Source organism: Dendropsophus ebraccatus, chromosome 4 (assembly GCF_027789765.1).
Source record: "Dendropsophus ebraccatus isolate aDenEbr1 chromosome 4, aDenEbr1.pat, whole genome shotgun sequence".
In the NCBI taxonomy this organism is placed as follows: Eukaryota; Metazoa; Chordata; class Amphibia; order Anura; family Hylidae; genus Dendropsophus; species Dendropsophus ebraccatus.
Window position 1 is genome coordinate 16,914,404 of NC_091457.1, and position 23,889 is coordinate 16,938,292.

The window sequence follows — 23,889 nt, forward strand, 5'->3', positions numbered from 1 at the left end:
GCCATGATGTTTACTTTCTATCGGTACCTTGATTGCGCATATGCGATTTTTTAATCGCTTTTTATTAAAATTTTTCTGGATTTCAATGCGACCAAAAATGCGCAATTTTGTACTTTGGGATTTTTTTGCGCTTACCCCGTTTACCGTGCGAGATCAGGAATGGGATAAATTAATAGTTTGGGCGATTACGCACGCGGCGAAACCAAACATTTTTATTTATTTATTTTTATTTATAACATGAAAAAAGGGGGGCGATTTACACTTTTATTAGGGGAGGGGATTATTTATTAATAACACTTTTTTTTTTTTTTTTTTTTTTTTTTAAACTTATACTAGAAACCCCCCTGGGGTTAGGGTTATTCCCCCTAGGGGACTAGTATGAGTACATTGATCTCTCATTGAGATCTATGCAGTATAGTTATACTGCATAGATCAATGAGATCGGCACTCGATTGCTTTCGGCTGCTGCAGCCTAAAGCAATCGAGTGCCGAGCCGGGATCAGCGCCATTACGGCGCAGACCCGGGCGATCCCCTAACTATACCTCCAACGAACGGCTGCAAGAAATATACAGATGCAGCTGTCAACTTTGAAAGCTGCATCTGAATACTTAATTAGCAAGCATGGCAATCGGACCGTGCCCGCTAATAGCTGCGGTCCCGGGCTACAAGAGGCACCCGGGACCGTGGCGGTTGAGAGTGCGGCCCCGCTCTGAAGTCCTCTAGGCGACCCGGGACGTACGGGTACACCCAGGGTTGTCTAGGGGTTAAATCTACACTACCTACTGATGAGTACAACAAGTTTTGTGAAAAGCAACAATCATTTCTTACCAAATTCTGGACTGAGCTGCAGGAGGAGAAAAAAACACAAGTGGTACTGGGACACCTTGGACTACCAGATAGGCCGTGTATATCTCTGGACAGATCAACCAGTTAGTAACGTCAACCCTAAAAAGACAAACAGAAAAAGACAATGGGGGGAGATTTAGCAAACATGGTGTAAAGAGAAACTGGCTCAGTTGCCCCTAGCAACCAATCAGATCCCACATTTCTTTTTCCAAAGAGTCTGTAAAATATAGTTGTGCCGAGTGAGTAACTTGTGTAGTGATACAAAGAAGCAGAAAAGCAGAGAGGAGGATGTCCTGAGAGTCTCAACCCAAGTAGTACTGTGCTTTGCCGGGATGTTGGAGGATGAGGTAGAATAATACTTAGAAGAAGAACAACAACACTTGTGCACGTGTACTGACCTTTTGTTAGTCTTCACACCCCCTTTGCCCACTAGATTTGGCTGAACCATCTTAGGGGGTGACACAAGCCCCAGACCTTGCTACCTGGGATGAGTGGAATGCTGAGGGTTCCCTGCTGACAACCGCGTTCCTAGGTAGAGTTCCTAGGCCTGGAGCAACTTTGCTCTATCTGGGTCAGTTCCTAGCTTACTGCTGTCTGTGGATACTGTCCTGCTCTGTTATTCTCCTAGTCCATGGCATGGGTTGAGGTTGTCTCTGACTTGTCCTCTCTTGAAAGGGGTTTAACACTGCATAGTGTTGTGTAGCGTTACTGATAAGAAAGCTGTTAGTGGTATCCTGTCTTGCTTCCTACCCATGTGGGGTTCTAGCTAAGACTGACCAGAGTAGGGGACCTGGCAGAGGGCCAGGGCCCAAAGGGGACCACTGTAGAGAGCTATCTAGCTTGCATCCTTCCTCTACAATGTCCAGCCCAAAAGACTCATGCACTTCCTCTACCCATGTTGCTTCCTTCCTCCAGGGCATCTAAAGTGCACTGTGAGTGGGTGAAGAGTGCAAACAGAAGAGGCAAAGAGAGAGGTGCTAGGAGAGAAGAAGAAACAAAGAAACAATAACCCTTTACACACTTCTGCTGTGCAGCCTCTGAATATACATATCTAATATAGCGACATCTAGTGGCGAAACCTTATCACTACTTTCATCACCACATAAGTACAATAAGTACAGGCTTTTACGAAGGGTGTATATAGCAGTAACACACGTGGTAGGATACCACACTTTCTCGCCTCCTATTCTACCGTGAGCAGCGTAGACTTTCCATCCTAATTTGACAACAGATGAGATTGCATGTCTACAGTCACTGATCCATGACCATGATCTTTTCATCACACATGCTGACAAGGGCAGTGATGGATCAGGAAACTTATCTTTCTGAAGCGTACAGACAATCGGGAGATGATGAGGTATATCGTGTTTTACCAGTTTTAACAGTTCTACATCCCAAGATGCCACTTTTGCATTTCTTGCCCAAGATTCACAAAAGTGTCACAAACCCGCCCGGGAGACCCATTGTGTCCGGCAGGGGCTCTATCACTAACACAATTTCCATGGTTTTGGACAAGGTGCTGAGACCCCTTGCTTCTAATGTTAGGTCATTTCTACAGGATACCACAGATTTTATTAATACAATTAGACAGATAGGAGTACCCAAAGGGGCATTGTTAGTAACTTTGGATATAATTAGCCTTTATACCTCTATAGACCAGGATATGGGTTTGTCTGCGGTTGCTTCTTCTTTACACAAACTATCTCTTAATAATATTGAATGTGGCTTCCTTATGTGATTATTGACCTTGTTATTATCTCACAACTATTTCTCCTTTAATGATGTAATCTACTTGCAGGAGAGGGGCGTGGCCATGGGCGCGATTGTCGCACCCACATACGCTAACATTGTGATGGTCCACCTTGAGGACCAACTGATCTATGTAGCACCCCAGTTCCAGGATGTCCTGGTCTGGTGGCGCTACATAGATGACGTGTTCCTCTACACATTAGGACACATTACAACAGTTTTGGATTTTCTCAATACCATGGATAACAACATTAAGTTTACTGTAAATTACTCTGACAGTAGATAATGTCTGTAGATAGTCTGGTTAATGGCTACTCTGCCCAGGGACTCAAAAATCTACAGCCTGAGGCGAGGTACTCATCTTGCCTCATCTCAGATTTAGCCCGTAGACATTAAATGCAGCCGTAAGGACTGTACCAGTCTAGAGAAGTCCTTGGATGGTGCTTTATCTGCAGGAAGTCCTAAAATGCATGGCACAATCTTGGGGATGACACTCTGACCAGGTACTACCTCCTGGTTCATTTAAAACACCCACAACACCTATCAAAGTATTGGTTAAGGCAGGCTGTTGCTGATATGGGATCAACTGCGAGAATAAGGCCTCTGCCTAATAAGTGCTGATGCTATCTGCTCCCCTTTAACCTCCTACAAACAGTCAGTTCCATGTAAATGGGAATGTACGGCCAACTAAGATGACGTTAAAAAGCCACAGAAATGATCCAATGATCAGCCCGGCCACACAACTGATTCAGACGTGTAAGGCCTCCGCATATGATCACTGATCTCACTGATCTACGGTCATATGCAGTGCTAGTCAGACAGTGTAAGGGTCCCTTTACACAGAGAGATTTATCTGACAGATTTTTGAAGCCAAAGCCAGGAACAGACTATAAATAGAGAACAGGTCATAAAGGAAAGACTGAGAATCCTGCTCTTTTCAAATACATTCCTGGATAGGGGTCTAAGCACCTTGTCCAAAAAGATGGAAATTGTGTTGGTGATAGAGCCCCTGCCGGACACAATGGGTCTCCCGGGCGGGTTTGTGAATTCTGGACAAGAAATATAAAAGTGGCATCTTGGGATGTAGAACTGTTAAAAAATCGGCCACCTTTTGGTCAATGATCTTCTGGCTGAGCCCCTCGTGTATAATCTCATTGATTTTCCTTTTGATAACAAACTTAGGATCATTAGGTAAAACACGATTATAATTTATCATCTCCCGATTGTCTGTACGGTTCAGAAAGATAACTCTCTTGATCCATGACCACCCCCGCCCTTGTCAGCAGGTTTGATATAAAGATCATGGTCATGGATCAGGGACTGTAGACATGCAATCCCATCTATTGTCAAATTAGAATGATAGACATTCTCAAACAATAGGTTATCACATATTTTTTTTATATCTTGTTTAACTAGATTCTAGAAAGTCTCCACTGAATAGGAGGCGAGAAATCACTCTCTAGTCTTAAGCCCAGATGTTTAAGGTTAAACGCTTTACATACAGTCCTATTACTAGAACAGGGGTCCTCAACTGGTGGACCTCGGTGTGTACGCGGACCACGAAGGCCTGCTGTCCGGACCCCAGCTGCAGCTGTGCTCTGCACAGTAACTATGAGCGCTCGTCACGAGTGCTTATAGTTACAGTGCAGCAGCACTGACAGAGAGGGAGCCATCAGCAATGCTCCTTGCCAAGAACTGGCCCATGTAAAAGGGTTATTGGAAATAAGCAGCCATGTTTTTAGGTTTGTACCCCTTTATAGAGATGAGCGTGGGATGGATGTGGGTATTATATCTAGATGCATGAATCAATTAACCATTATACAAGAATAGCCAGCCCTCCCTATAGTCTCTTATATAGTAGCCAGCTCTCCCCTGTAGTCTCATATAGTAGCCCCCCCCCCCAGAGTCTCTCATATAGTAGCCAGCCCTCCCCTGTAGTCTCATATAGTAGCCAGCCCTCCCCTGTAGTCTCATATAGTAGCCCCCCCCCCCCAGAGTCTCTCATATAGTAGCCAGCCCTCCCCTGTAGTCTCATATAGTAGCCAGCCCTCCCCTGTAGTCTCATATAGTAGCCAGCCCTCCCCTGTAGTCTCATATAGTAGCCCCCCCCCCCCAGAGTCTCTCATATAGTAGCCAGCCCTCCCCTGTAGTCTCATATAGTAGCCAGCCCTCCCCTGTAGTCTCTTATATAGTAGTCATGGCGGGCCAGATGTAATTCAAACTCTGAATTGCCTGATGGGCCAAAAATAATGGCATAACGGGCCAGATTTGGCCCCCGGGCCAGAGTTTGACATGACTGATATAGGGGGAGGTTTATCAAACATGGTGTAAAATGAAACTGGCTCAGTTGCCCCTAGCAACCAATCAGATTCCACCTTTCATTCCTCACAGACTCTTTGGAAAATGAAAGGAGGAATCTGATTGGTTGCTAGGGGCAACCGAGCCATTCCAGCTTAGCCATTCCAGCTTAGTCCAACTCACTGGTAGAAGAAACTTCTCTCATTGAAAATAAAATCTAGTCTGCAGGCATCATGTTATAGAGCAGGAGAAGCTGAGAAGATTGATAATCTTAGTTGTTGATCTCTGAGCAGGACCGCCCACATGACTACTTAGCCCCGAATGATCAGAGTCACATGAAGTTTTCCTAGAACTTTTCCCATAAGACTATATATCAATCTGCTCAGCTACCTCTGGTATATAACATAATGCTAACAGACTGGACTGCATATTTAAAGGGGTACTCCAGTGAAAAAAAAAATATATATTTGTAATTTATTTGTATTTAAAAATCTCCATACTTCCAGTACTTATCAGCTGCTGTATGTCCTGCAGGAAGTGGTGTATTCTTTCCAGTCTGACACAGTGCTCTCTGCTGCCACCTCTGTCCATGACAGGAACTGTGCAGAGTAGCAGCAAATCCCCATAGAAACTTCTCCTTCTCTGGACAGTTCCTGTTACCAATCTGTTACCAGTAGAGATGAGCGAGTACTGAAATATTCGACTTTCGAGAATTCGAATCGAATAGGCACCGATATTCGACTATTCGAACGAATATTCGATCCCATTATAGTCTATGGGAAAAAAATTTGAGGCACTTGGAAATCCAAATTCAACCACTTGGAGGTCACCAAGTCCCCCATGAAACCTCCCTAAACGATGCAAACACCTCCGGAATGACACTAGGACATTAGGGGGAGCATGCCTGGGTGCACCCAACACCCCAAAATCGCAGTATTTGCGAACGCTTTACGAACGTTTACGGCAATGTTCACACATTTCCTTCGTATTTCATGCGCAGCGTTACATACAGGATTCCAATGTGCGTCTGTAGAGCGTCACGTTATTCACGCGTATCACGTATTACGCTGTACGAACGCTAGGCCGCAGCACAGCAGAGATTAGGCAACTGGCACTATAGGTATCACTTGCCTTTTACTAGGCAACTGGCACAATAGGTATCACGTGCCTTTTACTAGGCAACTGGCACAATAGGTATCACGTGCCTTTTACTAGGCAACTGGCAAAAAAGGTATCACGTGCCTTTTACTGGGCAACTGGCACAATATGTTTAACATTTACATGCCCCCTAGTGGGCTAAACCAGGGACACTATAAGTCACTTGTACACACAGGGTACAGGAATAAATACAGCTGATGCTGTTATATCATCTATTTCTTAGCACTGAGAAGTGCTTTGGAGTCCAGAGATGACTTTTTCGCTTGATCTTAGCCCTGAAAAGGACTTTTGGGTTCAGTAGTAATCCTGCCTAACCAAAACGCTATTAAAACCTATCTCTCCCTGCTGCAAGAACTTTCCCTGGCTAGGTTGAAAGCTCATCTGCGCTCGAGAGGCGGAAGTCAATTATTAAATATTCGAGGTCATGTGGTTCAGCCATCCAATAAGGGTAGACGCCATTTTCGCGCTGCGTGCGTACTCCCAGGGTCCCTCACAACCTCCCCGCATGGTGATTGGATTAAAAAAAGCGCCAAGTGCGATGGGAGGGCTTTCGAATGTTTTCCGCGTATTCGTCACACTACTCGATCTCTAGTTACCAGTTGATCTGAAAGAAGACTTTTTTTTTCGCCGGAGTACCCCTCCTAAAATCCTTTAGGTGGTATTATAATTGGGCTATATATTACATATATTATTTTTTTCCTGATGTATAGCCCTAAGACTATTTGATGGAAACTAGAGCACTAACATTTTGATGGAGGGGGGGGGGGGGGGCTTGGTCTAATGTAATAATCTTCCCCCCACTGTGACAATATCTGATTGGGCTGGTCTTCACACTTCCTTTAAAACTATGTCAGTGTGCTCAGACCATTCACTTCTCTTCTGTAAGAGGAAGACTGTGAACTGTTAACTCTGTAAGTACTTTATGTTGTTCCTAAAATCTATCTATCTATCTCCTATCTATCTATCTATCTATCTATCTCCTATCTATTTATCTATCTATCTATCTATCTAATGCTGCATTTACACGGAACGATTATCGTGCGAATTTGAACGATAACAGTTGAATTCGAACGATAATCGTACGTGTAAACGCTGCGAACAATCAACGATTAATCTTTCAGCAGGTTCTCAAATCGTCGTTGATCATTCTATCTATCTCCTATCTATCTATCTATCTATCTATTTATCTATCTATCTATCTATCTATCTCCTACCTATCTATCTATCTATCTATCTATCTATTTATCTATCTATCTATCTATCTCCTATCTATCTATCTCCTATCTATCTATCTATCTATCTATCTATCTATTTATCTATCTATCTATCTATCTATCTATCTATCTCCTATCTATCTATTATCTATCTATCTATCTATCTATCTATCATCTATCTATCTTCTATCTATCTATCTATCTATCTATCTATCTATCTATCTATCTATCTATCATCTATCTATCTCCTATCTATCTATATCCTATCTATCTATCTATCTATCTATCTATCTATCTATCTATCTATCTATCTATCTATCTATCATCTATCTATCTATCTATCATATATCTATCTATCTTCTATCTATCTATCATATATCTATCTATCTATCTATCTATCTATCTCCTATCTATCTATCTATCTATCTATCTATCTATCTATCTATCTATCTATCTATCCAGGCTCGGACTGGCCCACAGGGGAGCAGGGGAATCCCCTGTTGGTGGGCCCCTGAGCAGGAGGTCTGCATCCCTGTTTAGCAGCTTCAGGATGACAAATAATCCCCCAGATTAGAGAGCATAGAGTGTCTGACCAGTTACTAACAGTGAGCGAGCATTGTCGGTCACATACACAGCACTGTGCAAAGTCGCTATAGCAATGTAAAAGGTTTGGTGCTGGGTATATCTGGTGTATGTAGGGTGGGCCCCTAGAAGAAAATATTCCCTGGCGGGCCCAAGGTACCCCAGTCCGACACTGTATCTATCTATCTATCTATCTATCTATCTATCTATCTATCTATCTATCTCCTATCTATCTATCTATCTCCTATCTATCTATCTATCTATCTATCTATCTATCTATCTATCTATCTATCTATCTCCTATCTATCTATCTATCTATCTATCTATCTCCTATCTATCTCCTATCTATCTATCTATCTATCTATCTATCTATCTATCTCCTATCTATCTATCTATCTATCTATCTATCTATCTATCTATCTATCTTCTATCTACCTAGCTATCTGTCTCTCTATATCATATATTGTCCATTATAGACAATAAGATCATGGACTTAATTCCTAATAGGGTAACAGTTTCATGGAGTTTATATGTTGTTATCTTGTAGGTTTCCTGCCATTCTCCTAGAATACTTGTATGTAAACCCTTTAAGTATGTGGCCTATTGTAGCCTTCTAGAGTTTTTTAAACGTTTTCACTCAAACCTTCTAAGACCCAAATCTTTTTACTTTTCCAATTAATTATATCAATATGCTCAGCTTCCCCTGCTCTATAACATGATACTAAAAGACTGTACTGCATATTTAAAGGGGTACTCCGGTGATAAAAAAAAATATTCTTTGTCATTTACTTCTATATAAAAATATACAGTCTTTCAGTACTTATCAGCTGCTGTATGTCCTGCATGAAGAGGTATATTATTTTCAATCTGACACAGTGCTCTCTGCTGCCACCTCTGTCCATGTCAGGAACTGTCCAGAGCAGCAGCAAATCCCCATAGAAAACCTCTCCTGCTCTGGACAGTTCCTGACATGGACAGAGGTCTAATATGGACTGTGTCAGACTGGAAAGTATACACCGCTTCCTGCAGGACACACAGCAGCTGATAAGTACTGAAAGACTTGAGGTTTTTAAATAGAAGTAAATTACAAATCTTCATCTGACACCAGATGAATTGAAAGAAATTTTTGTTCACCGGGGTACCCCTTTAACGTGACGGGTTCTCTTTAAGGCTTCATGTGTGGTGCTCTTTAGGTGCATATAGCAGGAATCCTTCTGATGTATATATTAGACTGCATAAGGCAGAGGTCGTGGGTCCAACACTTGAGTTAATATTCAACCATGATTCAAGGAGGAAGCAGGGAAAAAGAACCAAGAATTTACGGCAGTAAGGAGACTCTTCAAACACTGTAATGGGAGTAGTTACTATAGGATCAGCCTGTCAGAGAAGGGGTTAACATGAAGCTCCTCCTACAGTGTAGGGGAAGCTGGAGGGCTGATGTTCTCACTGCTGCTCACATACAGCTTCTCCTCTATATACAGATACTGGTGGTAAGCTTCTCCTCTATATACTGATCCTGCAATATTTATATATTCTGTATATAGTCGCAGAGCATGCATGGACTGCTGTGTAATACAATAGGGTCACGGCGGGGGTGGGTGGGTATGTTATTGTGCTATATTTATCTGTGGGATTAGGCTTCAGCCTATAGACACCAGGCGGGCGGTGAAGCTGTGCCAATAGCGGGTTCAGCATTCCTGTATAGCATGGGCTTTCTGCCCCTATAATGGGGTATATTATAGTGCTGGAGTATCATGTAAGGTGCAGCTTCCCGAAATATCTAGTGCCACGTATAGACTCGGCTGGTTTGCTTCTGTATACAGTCACGTATATATATGAGACCTATAGATCTAGATATATGACCGGTCCATAGATCAGTATGGGTGTGTAAGCTCACATGGATCTCAGAGGGTCTCACCATGTTATTACTGCTTAGACTGTCAATGTATTTCATACAATTGTTGATAAAAGGAAACCATCAGCAAGCAGTCTTGACCAATTTGTTTTTCCAAGTGTGGATATATATATATATATATATATATATATATATATATATATTAGTATTGCAGACTGTCCAAGAACCACGCTGAAAACGAATGGCTGTGCTAGCTGCAGTATGGTGATGGACTTTAGTATAAATCAATGGAGTCCATCGGGCACTGACGTTCGTGGCTTCTGTAGTGGAAGACAGGGCGTCAGTGTGAACGGAGGCTGATGTGCCGGGAAAGCTTCCACCTTGTTTCTGGCTCACTGCACTGTGATATTACACTGAACGATTATCGGACAAATTGTTCATTGTAATAGGGCCTTAAAGGGGTACTCCGATGAAAACCTTTTTCTTTTAAATCAACTGGTTTAAGAAAGTTATATAGATTTGTAATTTACTTCTATATAAAAATCTCCAGTCTTCCACTACTTATCAGCTGCTGTTTGTCCTGCAGGAAGTGGCGTATTCTTTCCAATCTGACACAGTGCTCTCTGCTGCCACCTCTGTCCATGCCAGGAACTGTCCAGATCAGTAGCAAATCCCCATAGAAAAACTCTCCTGCTCTGGACAGTTCCTGTCTCGGACAGAGGTGGCAGCAGAGAGCACTGTGTCAGCCTGGAAAGAATATACCACTTCCTGCAGGAAATACAGCAGCTGATAAGTATGGGAAGACTTGAGACTTTTAAATAGAAGTAAATTACAAATCTATAAAACCAGTTAATTTGCAAGACAAATATTTTTCCCCCAGAGTACCCCTTTAAGGCTTCTTTGTTAATGTATACCTGTTAGGGAGACATGTCAACAGTCCGGGTGTGAGAGCTCAGTCCCATACCGATTGTGAGAACAAGCTGGGAGAAAAACACGCTAAGCAACAGTGCCACTTCTGTCTTCAGTTTATGTGTGGTATTGCAGCTCAGTGCCAGACTGAATGGAGTTGTAATAATACAAACAACCTGAAGTGTGAAGTGTGCCACTGCATGCTTCTCCCAGCTCCTTCTCAGTCGGGGGTCTCTGCAATGACCTATGAAATGTCCACGTAACATTTCAAATGTTTTTGTTAATGAAAGTGCCCAATTAAAGGGGGTGATCCGAAATTAGAACATGGCTGCTTCCTTTTAGAAAACAGTACCTCTCCTGGACTCAGTTTGGGTGTGGGATTTAAACCTCAGTTCCACTGTGAATAGAGCTGAATTGTAATACCACACATAACCTGAGGACAGGGGAGGCACTGTTTTACAAGAAAGCAGCTGTACTTTTTTGAATTCTGGATAACCCCTTTAAAACATGAATATGTTGTACCAGAACCCATCCTTTTTAGACATTAGTGGCTGACCTGACTCCTGGACTGTCATGAAATATTATCGGAATACCCCCTTATGACCTGAGTCACTGACATTGACGTTTCTTTTATATATAGGAATCATGAGCAGTGCCGGGAATTGCTGTGTTGTTCTCGCTGTAGCCCTCATCTTCCTCTCCCTTTGTTCTACAGGTAATTCTAATCCTTTTATCTACTGTATTTACATATAGAGATGCCTATGCGGTGAGGCGCAGGGATTAGGTGAACTCCCTCTGGGTCAGCTGGTACAATGGTGTGGTAGATGAGTGGATATAGGGTCACTTGGGCGCTTGTCACGGTAGCCTAGAGTGATATAGGACCCACCATGGACGATTTAGCACTTCCCCAAAACCGAAAAAGATTAATCGAAGTGTAGAGCTGTGTGTGCGTGTGCGGAAGAGATAAGCCAGAGTCCAGTGCTTCTGCAAAGCGGAACAAAACAATTTACTTAGAATAAACAGTGCAATACACGGAGAATAGTGGTGGATACAATACAGCCCAGTGCAATATAACAGTTACAATCTTATGATAATTCAGGTGCTAGTAGTTAAGGTAGGGACCAGATGCTTGTAGTAAGAAGATGTTTTGCAGTAGAAAGAGAGTAGAGGAGAGGAGTTGCCAGAGGGGCCTTGCCCAATGTAGAAGTGTACTCTGTACTCATAAATGACTTCTAGTCTTAATTGCCTTATAACCCCTAGTTGCGAGCTACCCGTCCTAGGTGGGTAATACAAGTACCAGGCCTTGTTATTTGGGTTGGGCAGACTCCCGAGTTTTCACTGTTGTCTTGCACTGCGCAGTGCAATACGTAGACGTTGCGTACCTTTGTTAAATTGGGTCAGTCCCTGTGACTCCTAAGGTTACTGCCCTGCACTTTTAGACAGGTTTCTGGCGTGGGCAAGTTGATCCCTGTTTGGTTTAGCACTGCTTAGCACTAAAAGGCTTAGCAGTGCATAGCGGTTCTAGTGCTCATAAGAAGAACTGACTTGTCTAGTTGCGTCCCTGTTAGACTGACTTCAGACTACGACCGACTCCAACTCACTAACTGACTCCTCCCACCAGGAAAAAGGTCCTAACTCTCGGGGTTTATCTAAACCTGTCTGTGATTGGTGGGGCTGGAGAGTGAAGAAGATAGGATAGGGAAATGAGGGAAAGCACCTCCACCTGTGAGTGGTCAGAAAGGCAACATTAAATACATAACAATTAACCCTTGGAAGACTTCAGCTCTGCAGAGAATAAGTTATACAGAAACACAGTAGTGACACCTAGTGGGGAAAACACTAGCTGCAGTGGATACCTCATCCCACTTGTGTGAGCCCGAGAGAGTTACCTTACTCAGGTGCAATAAGACTTAGAGGCCTGTACCGGGTAACAACACATATTCATTATTGGTATGGTATTACTGGTGAGGCCTAGGCGATATTACCTAGACAAAAAAGTCAGCATACTTTATACTTGGCGGCTCATTTAATATTGCTGTATTCCGCATATAATACCTGTTTAGCGGGATTGCCCCTTATAGGAATTCTGAATTATAACATATGAGGTGTTTCTTCCCTGTAGTTTTCTCAGAAACAAGGAGGTAAAAACTGGTAACACTCTGCGCATGAAGCCACTACACGTGTCACGGCCCTCATGGTTTTCTTATGGTCAGAACGGGCACTTTATCCATGTTTATGGAAGTTTGAGGGGGCATCAATTTACTCTAAATTACACCAGAAAAAATGTGTAGGGGAATGCTTTCACTGTGTGTATTAGGGGAACCCCAGCCCAACATATTAGGGACACCATATCCCTATGTATAGGGACAATCAGCCAGTGTGTGGACGTGCTCTAGCCATGTGTATAGGGGCAAAAAACAAAAGGTGCAACAGCAACCCACAGGTGTAAGGGCTTACCGTATATACTCCTGCCAGCGTACATACGGTAAACACCTCCTCTGTAGATATTAAAAATTTAAATATAATTTTTTTTTTTTTTAGAAAAGTGAGGATCTTAGCAAACTATTTGATCAAACAGAGTGTACCATGTCGCCAACGTTAAGGCGTCCTCGAGACACAAGCAGAGTGCAGCCTGCAGTGTGAACAGAGTCATAGATGTGCTGCCAAAATTTCCCTTTTTTATGTGTATAGGGGCACCTTGGCCCTTTGTATTTAGGCACCTTAGCCCTGTGTATGCACAAGCCATAGCCATGTGTATTGAAGGCACCATATCCCTATCTATAGGGGCAACATATGGGGGTGCTTTAGCACTATGTATATGGAAGCCATAACCATGTGTATTGGGGGCACCATATCCCCATCTGTAGGGACACCATATGGGAATGCTTTAGCCCTGTGTATGCGGAAGCCATAGCCATTTGTATTGGGGGCACCATATCCCAGTCTATAGTGGCACCATATGGGAATGCTTTAGCCCTGTGTATAGGAGCACCCTGGCCCTGTGTATGGAAGCCCCTTTAGCGCTGTGTATTAGGGGCACCCCAACCATGTGTTTGGTGACACCATAACCCTGTGTATAGGGGCACTTTGGCCCTGTATATGTGTGTAGGGGGACATGGGGTGCTATAGCCCTGTGTATGGAAGCCTCTTTAGTGGTGTGTATTAGGGGCACCCAGTCCTGTGTTTGGGGGCCACCATAACCCCATTGATAAGGGCACCCTAGCCCTGTGTATATTGACAATACCTAACAGAACAGACCCTTATGACAACAGTATTGTAGTGTTTAAAAATATGAATTTTAGGTTGCCTAGCAACCACTACTTCCTGTCTGGGTGACTACCATTCGGAGTCATATAGTTACATATACTAAAGTAGTTACCAGAATTGAGGCCTTTTGTACATACATACATACAGGATTGTGTTAGCTATACCAAGAGCCTATATACCATAGAGGAGACAGAGCCGTAGTACAGAAATCAAATGGCAGTCTTCTTGCTGGTGCTGTATGTTATGTCCACAGGAAGACAAAGCCTAGCTAATAGAGATCTGCATTATCCTATTCTTATGTATATTTTTTCTCTTTCTATGTACAGGCCAAGCTATACAATGCTACAATTGTAAAGAATGGAGTTCTTCAAAATGTGGAAGCAGCCAAGCGTGCTCTTCATCTGAGGACGCTTGTATGAGGATTACACGTACGTATATCTGAGGCGATCACAATGATATACAGTATAGGAGTGGGGGGGGGGGGGGGGTGCTGCTGTTCTGGACAGTTCCTGACATGGACAGAGGTGGCAGCAGAGAGCACTGTGTCAGACTGGAAAGAATACACCACTTCCCGCAGGACATACAGCAGCTGATAACTACTGGAAGACTTGAGATTTTTAAATAGAAGTGAATTACAAATCTACTGTATATAACTTTCTAACACTAGTTGATCTGAAAGATTTTTTTTTTTTTTTTTGCCGGAGTACCCCTTTAATAGCTTGCTTTCCCAAGGTGAATGTATCAAGGCTATAGTGCTGTCATCCCAACAATATTCATTCTTCTTTTCCAGGTTCAGATGGCAACAGCTTTTATAGCTGCAGGGTTTACAGCCAATGCTCTTTGGATATTATCCGCCAGGAGTTCGGATTACAAAACTTTGAATTGAAGTGTTGTCAGCAAAACCTATGTAACAGCAGCGTCATGGCCCATTCCAGCACAGTGCTGCTTCTGAGCCTGGCAGCGCTGCTACTGATGATGATGTCATGATCTGATGATGTCAGCATGTTCTCACCTCTGGACCACATGACCCAACTTATCAAGCTATGGCTTATCTATAAATATTACCATCAACGTAATTTCTGCCGAAGGATAAAAGATGAACGTTGCAATCCAGCGCCTTATCGTTTTTTTTTCTACACTAGTCTACCAGTATGTCTTTGTAAAGGAGAATGTCACAATTTATATATTCTGCTTAGTAGATTAAAGGGATTTTCCAGGAAGAGACAAACCTAGCTGCCTTCTTACAAAATCAGCGCCACACCTGACCTCAGGTTGGGTGTGGTATGACAACTTGACTCCATTTAGTTCTATGTAAATTAACTGCAATACCACACTCCACCTGAGGACAGGTGTGGTGCTGTTTCTGAAAGCTGTGTTTTTCTAATCCTGAATAACCCATTCTCCAGTTAACTTTTTGTAGTTCCTGTCTACTTTTGAAGGAATTTTATAAATAGAATTAATCTGCATTAAAAAATTGAGTCATGTAAATATATGTAAATAGATTATTTTAATTATCCTGTTCTGAACTTGAGTTACATCCTGTATTATACTCCAGAGCTGCACTCACTATTCTGCTGGTGGGGTCACTGTGTACATACATTACATTACTGATCCTGTACTGATCCTGAGTTACATCCTGTATTATACTCCAGAGCTGCACTCACTATTCTGCTGGTGGGGTCACTGTGTACATACATTACATTACTGATCCTGTACTGATCCTGAGTTACATCCTGTAATTCTTTTTATTAGAAAAATATAAAACCTAACAAGTATAACTACATAAACATAACCACGGCTCCATCAGCCAGAACAAAAACAAATACAAAGCTTTTTTGCTTATAACAAAAACAACAAATTAATAAATTCTTAAACAATATCTTTACGGAAAGGAAATCCTCCCTCACACCTGCCTCACCGGCCAGTCCAGCTTAATTATAAGATACTACCAAAATCCCCCAAACTTACAACTATTACTACCCCCACCACCGCTACTACCTACCCCACACTCACACCTCACAGCACACAGAAATTATATAGTAAAGCCACTTTAGACCAAGGGCCAAAAAGCTATAACAAGGTTTGAGCCATTCTTGTCTCTAACTTAATACAGTCCCTGCTTGGACATAACTGAACAAAATAAGAAACCAAAACTACACAAAGCTTTTTTTTTTTTTTTTTTTCCCTTCAACACACACACAGCACCCCCCACTCACACACACCCCAACACAACTGACCAACCAAACCTCCCATCCCCATATACATAACTCCCACCTAACCCCCCCCCCCCACACACACACACACACACACACACACAATAGACAACTTTAACAGTTAAGAAACTATCCTCAACTAAAACTAACCTAACAAAACAAAGTTAGTACAAATGGAAACATCAAATACTAACTTGAGAATACCAGGTCCGGCTGCCTTATATACTTAAAGATAAAATATGATAATAATAATAATAATAATAATAATAATAATAATAATAATAATAATAATAATAATAATAATGTATACTAATAAACAATAATGCAAATAATAATAAAATTATAGCAATCAAATTACATAAACCTATCTAATATTCTAACTACAAACCCCATCACCCACACCCCAAATCTGGACATGAGTCTGGGTCCATAAGTTCAGTTCTTGTCCCTCAGTGACCCATGCCAGAACCCCAAGTACTCATCCAGGAAAAAGCATACGATGTACCCCCCCCATCACCCCTCCCAACCTATCCTATACCCCATGCCATATACAATAACTATAACCGTCCATAGGGCTTATCCAGCCCTCAACTTACCAAACTACCTAAAACACCAACACCACAACACATAACAACAAGGCTCAAGTTCGGTAGCCTGTAAGCCCTTTACTGTTTATAACTGAATAGAAAATTAAAACAAAAAGCTAAAGTGTCATGCACAGCCCCCCACCGGGATCGGAGGATGGCAGACCGGGTACCATAATAATTTATAACCTATCCCTGACTATTCACCCTACCCTCTCCCTACTACTATCCCTAAATATTAATCTAACCCTCACACTCTCCCTACCTCTGTCCCTATCTACTCTGTCCCTAACCAGAATTATGGTCCCTCACCCAGTGGGCTCAGTACCTAGGGCACAGCAAAGGAAAACCCTCTCCACAGGAGAGAAGCCCTACTGGTACCCAGCCTGCCATACTCCAAAGACCTGATCTTCCCAAGGTCACCAGTGATGTTCCTACAGACCTCCACCTCGGAGAGGACTCTACGCTGTGTAGATACTAGACACCGTGCGTTCCACGTGTGGTACCTAACCACTAAGCTGACTAGAAATAACGTGCAGCGATCATGGCCACCCAGGTTCCTGAATACTCCATAAGCCCACTCCGGATAGGTGAGGCTGGCTAACTGACTCCAACCTATGGAGGCGCCCACCCTGGTGTAAACCCCTATATTGAAGGGACAATGAAGCAGGAAATGATCCATGCTCTCCAGCGTATTTCCACACTCCTCTCGGGGACACCCCCGATCATCGGAGCTCCTGCACTTCAAATTGTCCCTCACATATAGCTTCCCCTGGAAGCAGCGCCAGGCCAAGTCCCAAAACTTCTGGGGGATCCTCTTTGAGTTCAATAGACTTAACCCAACCCTCAGATCCTGACCTGGGCAATCCCTGAGCGCCAGGGGCTTCTGGAAATGGGTCAACAGAACCCTTTGGTCAAGGAATTTCCTCGACTGAGTCCTGATTTCCCACATTCCCAGACCCCACCGACGTATCATCTTCAGAGTCAGGGTAGCGTAAGCCGGAAGATATCCATGGGGTGTACGAAGGTCCTTCACTCGCCCTCCTGTCTCCCATTCCTGGAAGAAAGGCCGAAACCATTCCCTGCAGGAGAGTACCCACGGAGGAGCCCTCTCTTTCCAGAGGTTTGCGATGTTAGCTTTCAAGAAGGTGTTCACTAAGAACACCACAGGGTTCACCATAGACAAACCCCCTAGTCTCCTCGTGCGGTACGTAACCTCTCTCTTGACCAGGTTCAGCCTATTCCCCCATAACAGCTGGAAGAACAGGCTGTAGATCCTAGTATAGGAAGCCTCTGGCAAGATACATACACTGCCCAGGTAGATAAACAAAGGGAGCAATTACGATTTGATCAGGTGCACCCTTTCCCTTAAGGTTAAAGACCAACCTTTCCACTGATCCACCTTCCGAGTGGCATCCAGGAGCCTACCATCCCAGTTTTTAGTGGGGTAATCACCCTGGCCAAATGTGATGCCCAATACTTTTGCTGACTCTTGGGGCTCTGGAAGGGTGCCCGGGAGATCAAACCTGGGATCCCCCCCTCCCAGCCAGAGACTCTCACACTTGTCCCGGTTGATCTTGGACCCGGATGCCTCAGAGTAGCGCTCCACTTCAGACATCACCATATCTGCCTCCCCTCTCGAGGATACAAAAACAGTGACATCATCAGCGTACGCTACCACTCTCAGGGTGGCTTCTGGCTCCTCCAGGCTCATCCCGACCCCTGCCAACGGTCCACAACCAACCCTCCTAAGGAAAGGGTCGATCGCGAACACATACAACAGTGGGCTCAAAGGACAGCCCTGGCGAACACCAGACCCAACCTCAAAAGAGCGGACAGACCAACCGTTCACCAGCGGGAAACTCTCTGCCCCTGCATACAAGATCTTAAGCCAATTGACAAAAGTATCTGGTAGGCCATATCTCAGAAGGACGGACCAGAGGTACTCGTGGTTCACCCGATCAAATGCTTTGGCCTGATCCAAGGACAGCAAGTACCCCTTCCAAAGACCCGCACTACTCCGCTCCACTGCCTCCCTGACACTAAGGACAGCACTTAAGGTGCTTCGGCCTGGAACAGAGCAGTGCTGAGCCCCCGAAAGGAGCCGGGGTGCAAACTTCACCAGCCGATTAAACAGTATCTTGGCCAGAATCTTCCTGTCCGCATTGAGAAGAGCTATGGGCCTCCAATTCTCAATATGGCTCGAATCTTTACCCTTTGACAGAAGAATCAGGGCTGACCTCCTCATTGACCTCGGCAGAGTGCCCGAGGAGAGACACTCATTGAAGACCTCGGTCAAGAGGGGAACTAAGAGGTCCCTGAAGGTCTTATACCACTCAGATGTTAAGCCATCTGGACCTGGCGACTTCTTCAGGGCAAGCCCTTCAATCACCAGTCTAACTTCCTCTTCCCTGATCTCTTCTACCAAAACATCAAGAGAGGGGTCTACCCCTGGCTCAGGAATGGTTTCAGCCAGGAAACCCGACATCACATCTCGATCTAGATCCTTCCTTCCCAAGAGGTGTGAGTAAAAGGATCTGATGACCTCCAGGATCCCTGATCTGGACCGGTTCAGAGATCCCGTACTATCAACCAGTCCAGTCACAATCTTACTATTCACTGACATCTTACAGTTTCTGTAGGGGTCGGGCGAGCGGTACCTTCCGAAATCCCTCTCAAAAACTAAAGATGTGTGCCTATCATACTGACACCTCATGAGCAAGGCTTTCACTCTGGAGATCTCCTCTCTACTACCTCCAGTCGAGACGAGATGCTCGAGTTTCCTCCTCAGGCCCTGATACACACGATACCTATTCAGGGATCTGAGGCTCGAGAGCTGGCGGAAGAACCTCGCAACCCGCTTCTTGAATATCTCCCACCACTCTGACTTACTACTACATAGGCCCAGTAGAGGTACCTGACTCTGAAGAAAATCCTCAAAGGATTGTCTTACCTCTGCTTCTTCCAGGAGGGACGAATTCAGCCTCCAGTAGCCTCTACCCATCCGGGGGGTCTCTGAAACATTCAGGGAAAACAAAATTAGACAGTGGTCGGAGAACTCCACCTCAACCACGGACACTGCGGAAGAGACGGCTTCCTCCTTTAAATAAAACCTGTCTAATCTAGACCTGCAGCTACCTCGATGATAGGTGAAACCCGCGTGTCCCGAGGGGGTCCGGATGTGGGCATCCTCTAGGCGAGCTTCCCTAACTATACTAATCAGGGCCATGCTATCATAAGCCAGCTTGTCTTTGGCGCCTCTCCTGTCCTGAGACCTCGTGATAGTGTTGAAGTCTCCACCAAAGATCACCTGCCGACTCGTAAAAAGAAAGGGCTTAATCCTCATGAAAAGGCTTTTACGGTCCCACTTAGTCTGTGGGGCATAGATGTTAATGAGCCTGAGCTCTTGCCCCCTCATGAGGACATCCAAGATCAGGCACCTCCCCATTTCTAACTCAATAACCCGTCTGCATTCTACAGGAGCGGTAAAAAGGACCGCCACCCCACTATACGGCTCAGCCGCAAGAGACCAGTGTGAAGGTCCATGCCTCCACTCTCGCTTGGCTTTTACTAGCAAGGCTTGATCTGTCAACCTGGTCTCCTGCAAAAACAAAATGTCGGCGTTAATACGACCGAGAAAATCAAAGGCTGCGAATCTAGCCGTATCCGACTTAATGCTGGCACAGTTAATGGATGCCAGCGTCAATGGGGTGAGTGCCGCCATCATGGGTGATTGAGTTGGACAGCCTTGTCTCTTTATTTCCTACCCTTCTTTTTACCACCTTCCCCATCAGAAGAAGATCCTTTTGCCTTTTCTTTAACCCGCTTTAAAGATGCAGACATATCCATACCCAGATCCTCATCTCCTGACCCAGGAGCCACCTGACCTCCCGAGGAAACAGCCTCAGAAGGAACAGGCTCGGCACCTCCTGGAGACCTCACCGTCTCCAAAATCAGTCCCTCAACCTCGGATTTGCCGAGGGCCTGGTACCTATTCGACAGAACGATCAGAGGGGGGTCAGTCAGGCTTTCCTTTGGCACTTGGCCCGCAACACCGGAGGACAAAGAAGAAGATGCCCTAGGTCCCTTCTGGCTTTGCCTCCTACTGTCGCACTTACGTTTTTCATTTTGCCCTTTCCCACCATCCTCATCCAAACTTTCATATTGGGAGGAACTGGAGGAAATGGCTCTCTTTGCCTCCTCTTTACGAAGTCTCCTTATCTCTTCATCTAACTCGATATCCTCTAGAGCCTCAGCTGTTCCCTCTAAGCCGGCATCTGGAGCAGGACCACTGACTACTCCTGCCACCAGGGAACTTCCCAGGTCCCTGCTCCTTCTGCGCTTCTCCTCTCGCCTTAGCTTAGAGGGGGTCTTGTTTTTCACCTTCTTCACTGGCACTAGTGCCCTTTCTCCTCTGCTGGTCCCCTCCCCAGGTGAGGCAACAACAAGGCTCTCCCCATCATGGGCGCCCGCAGCATTGGAGAATGAGCGTGGACACCTGCTAAATGGGTGACCAAGGTCACCACACAGGTGACAGCGAATCCGGCCACAGGCGGCAGCCAGATGACCCTCCGCACCGCACAATGCACAAATCAGCTTAGTGCAGTTTGCACTAAAGTGGGTGGGATCCCCACACCTGTGACACAGCTTCGGCTGCCCCTGGTAAAAGACTTGGATCCTATCGCGTCCGAGGAAGGCAGCAGATGGAATGTGTGCGACAGTGTTGCCTGAACGACGGAGGCGAACGGAAAACGTGCAGGCTCCGGACCAAATACCATGCTCATCCAGATTTTTCTTGGGGATGTCCGTCACCTCCCCATACCTGCCTAGCCAGGTCATGATGTCATAGCAAGAAAGCGACTCGTTGCGCGTCAAAACGGTCACTTTCTTGACAGAACTCTGACGGGATACCGCCTTTACAGCGAAATCCCGCCACACAGGCTCATCCTTCACCAACTCGTGATTGGACCAGAAGAGCTCAAGTCCCTCTGGCTTCACAAAGCTGATGTCGAATTCAGAGGTACCGTAGGGGTGGATCAGGGCAAAGATGTCATTCGCCCTGAATCTCATCTGGAAGAGAAGCTCCACCACCTTTGCCCTAGATGGGCACGCATCACTGCCTCTCCATACCAGACGGGCCACGTTCCTACGGCCAACCTCCTGCCCGGGTGTCGGAAGGGACCAGACCACTTCCCCATTATGCTCTCGGAATGCCCCAAGCCCATGTCTTTCTACATAAAAGGACAGGTCGACCTCCCGGCCCTCTACTTGGAGCGTTCTGTCTCCTCTCCTCAACGCCTCCAGGAGGCGCCGTTGCAAGTTACCTTCTCCTGGATTAGGAGATGAGGATCCCCTAGTTCCCCCAGCAGTGACATTGGCATAGCTCCTTACTGGAGCGGCCACCACTGGGGGGGCAGCCGGACCATCCCCACTACCCCCAGCAACCACAGAAGAAACATTAACACCAGGATTAATCATTTCCTGCCTAGCTGGGCTGGACTGGCCTACCTGTAGTCTGGCTGGCTTTATTACATTACTACAGGATATATTAGTAGTAGCTCTGGCATTAGCAGTGGCATCCTTGGCATCCCCGGGCACATTTGACTGGGCAACCGTCTTCCCCTTAACATGGGGAGATGCAGCATTGCCACCTGTCCGGCCCTCAGCCTCAGCCAGCACCTCTGCCTCAATCTCCTGCACCGCCTGAAGCATGGCTTCATTAATGTTATGGCTGTCAGAAATCTGTCCATGTCCATTGGTGTGTACCTGCGGCACCAGACAGGCACCTGACATTACAGTCTCTTTACTGCTTGCTCTGTCCCCGGCAGTACGATTATCGCTGGCACTTGTGGCTTCTCCTGAGGCCTGCACACTCCTCCCTTTGCCTGCAGAGGAGCATCCTGCAGCTCCAGGTCCACTCAAAGGATCGCCCACAAGCTTGGTTTTGATGCCCGACCGCCCGGGCAATGTGCCAGCCGCTGGCACTGGGACACTCCTCCCTTTACCTGCAGAAGAGCGCCCTGCACACGTCACCTCAGCCACCAAACTGTCCGGCCTCCCAGCCGCTCCTACACCGTTACCGTCCTCACTACCCTGACCAGCGAGGCCGGCACTCTCCGCCATCTTGGTTGTACTCTTACTGGCTTTCTGGCCCCGCTCCACAGTAGCAGAAGTGGGGACAGTCAGATTACCAGTATCTGCACCCTGAGACGACTTTCCAGCCGCCCCAGACTGCACAAAGGGAACATACACGAGGTTCACCTGCTCTGCTGGCTTCTTCCTCTTTTTTCTGCCTTTTTTCTTCTTTTTAATTAACCTCTCCTTCCCCAGGTCATCTCCAAAGCTGAAGTTCTCCATGTGCACTGGGGATTCAATCTGTTTTATTTGTGCAAGCAGAGCTCCTCCAGAGTCATTGTTATCATCATCATCATCATCACCATCATCCTCTGTAGAGCCTTCTCCTGAAGATGACGGTAAGGCCACTTGTCCTGCAGGTAGACTCAGCTGGGACTCATCCACCTCTTGTGCGCTGGGAGATTTTGTAGCCAAGTCCTCCAGACTCGCTGTCACAGTGGTCTCTCCAGCTTCCATATCTTCTCCTTCCTCACTACTGCTCTCACCATCTGCAGAACAATCACCCCCATCCTCCTCCTCCCTCTTTGGGGATTTCATGCTGGCAAATCTGTCCGCATTGAGGAGCTTCTCTCTGAAGATATCGCTGCCCTCCAGGATAACCATCCTCTGCAGCTCCAGGTCTTTAATCTCCTGCTGCAGAGACTTCACCTTGGCTGTAAACCCAGGTTTCTGCTTCTTTGGGGCTGAGCTGGCTCTGTGCTTAGCAAAACTCAGGTCTTCTCTTAACCCCTTCAGATTTTTCCCCAGCTGCTCATACTCAGTGAGCTTTGCAGCTATCCTGGAACCATAGGTGGCTGCAGACTCCCTGGGCCCCCTGAGACCCCACTGCTCCACCACCTGACTCTCCTGGGAGCCCCTCCGTGCAGCTGCACCTGCACCCCGTCTTCCGCTCACCTTACTTGCAGGCTTTTCCTCCACATTAGGAGCCTTGCGGCTTCCACCCGTTGCTGGAAGGGCTGGGTCCACATTGCTGCGAACACTACTAGATCTTCTTACCCCTCCAGCCGGAGCGCTGGCCGGTAGCTTACTCTCTACACCCCCCGCCGGCCTTGACCGGGAGGTGGAGGTCAGGGGATCC

General features: G+C 45.6%; 2 protein-coding genes across 3 annotated transcripts in view; one reads left to right on the forward strand and one right to left on the reverse strand.

Moving 5' to 3' along the window:
* NAT10 (N-acetyltransferase 10) overlaps positions 1 to 23,889 on the reverse strand; it is a 364,178-nt gene that overhangs the window by 141,053 nt on the left and 199,236 nt on the right. The window lies entirely within an intron of this gene.
* LOC138789466 (CD59 glycoprotein-like) lies at positions 6,906 to 14,988 on the forward strand. Of its 2 annotated transcripts, none has more exons than XM_069968130.1 (4): positions 6,906 to 6,963; positions 11,253 to 11,327; positions 14,206 to 14,307; positions 14,670 to 14,988. In XM_069968130.1, exons 2-4 carry the CDS (start codon positions 11,258 to 11,260, stop codon positions 14,864 to 14,866), a joined length of 369 nt encoding a protein of 122 aa, XP_069824231.1. In that variant the 5' UTR covers positions 6,906 to 6,963; positions 11,253 to 11,257; the 3' UTR covers positions 14,867 to 14,988. The 2 variants fall into 2 exon arrangements, with proteins under 2 accessions (XP_069824231.1, XP_069824230.1); XM_069968129.1 differs by lacking the exon at positions 6,906 to 6,963 and adding an exon at positions 9,207 to 9,338.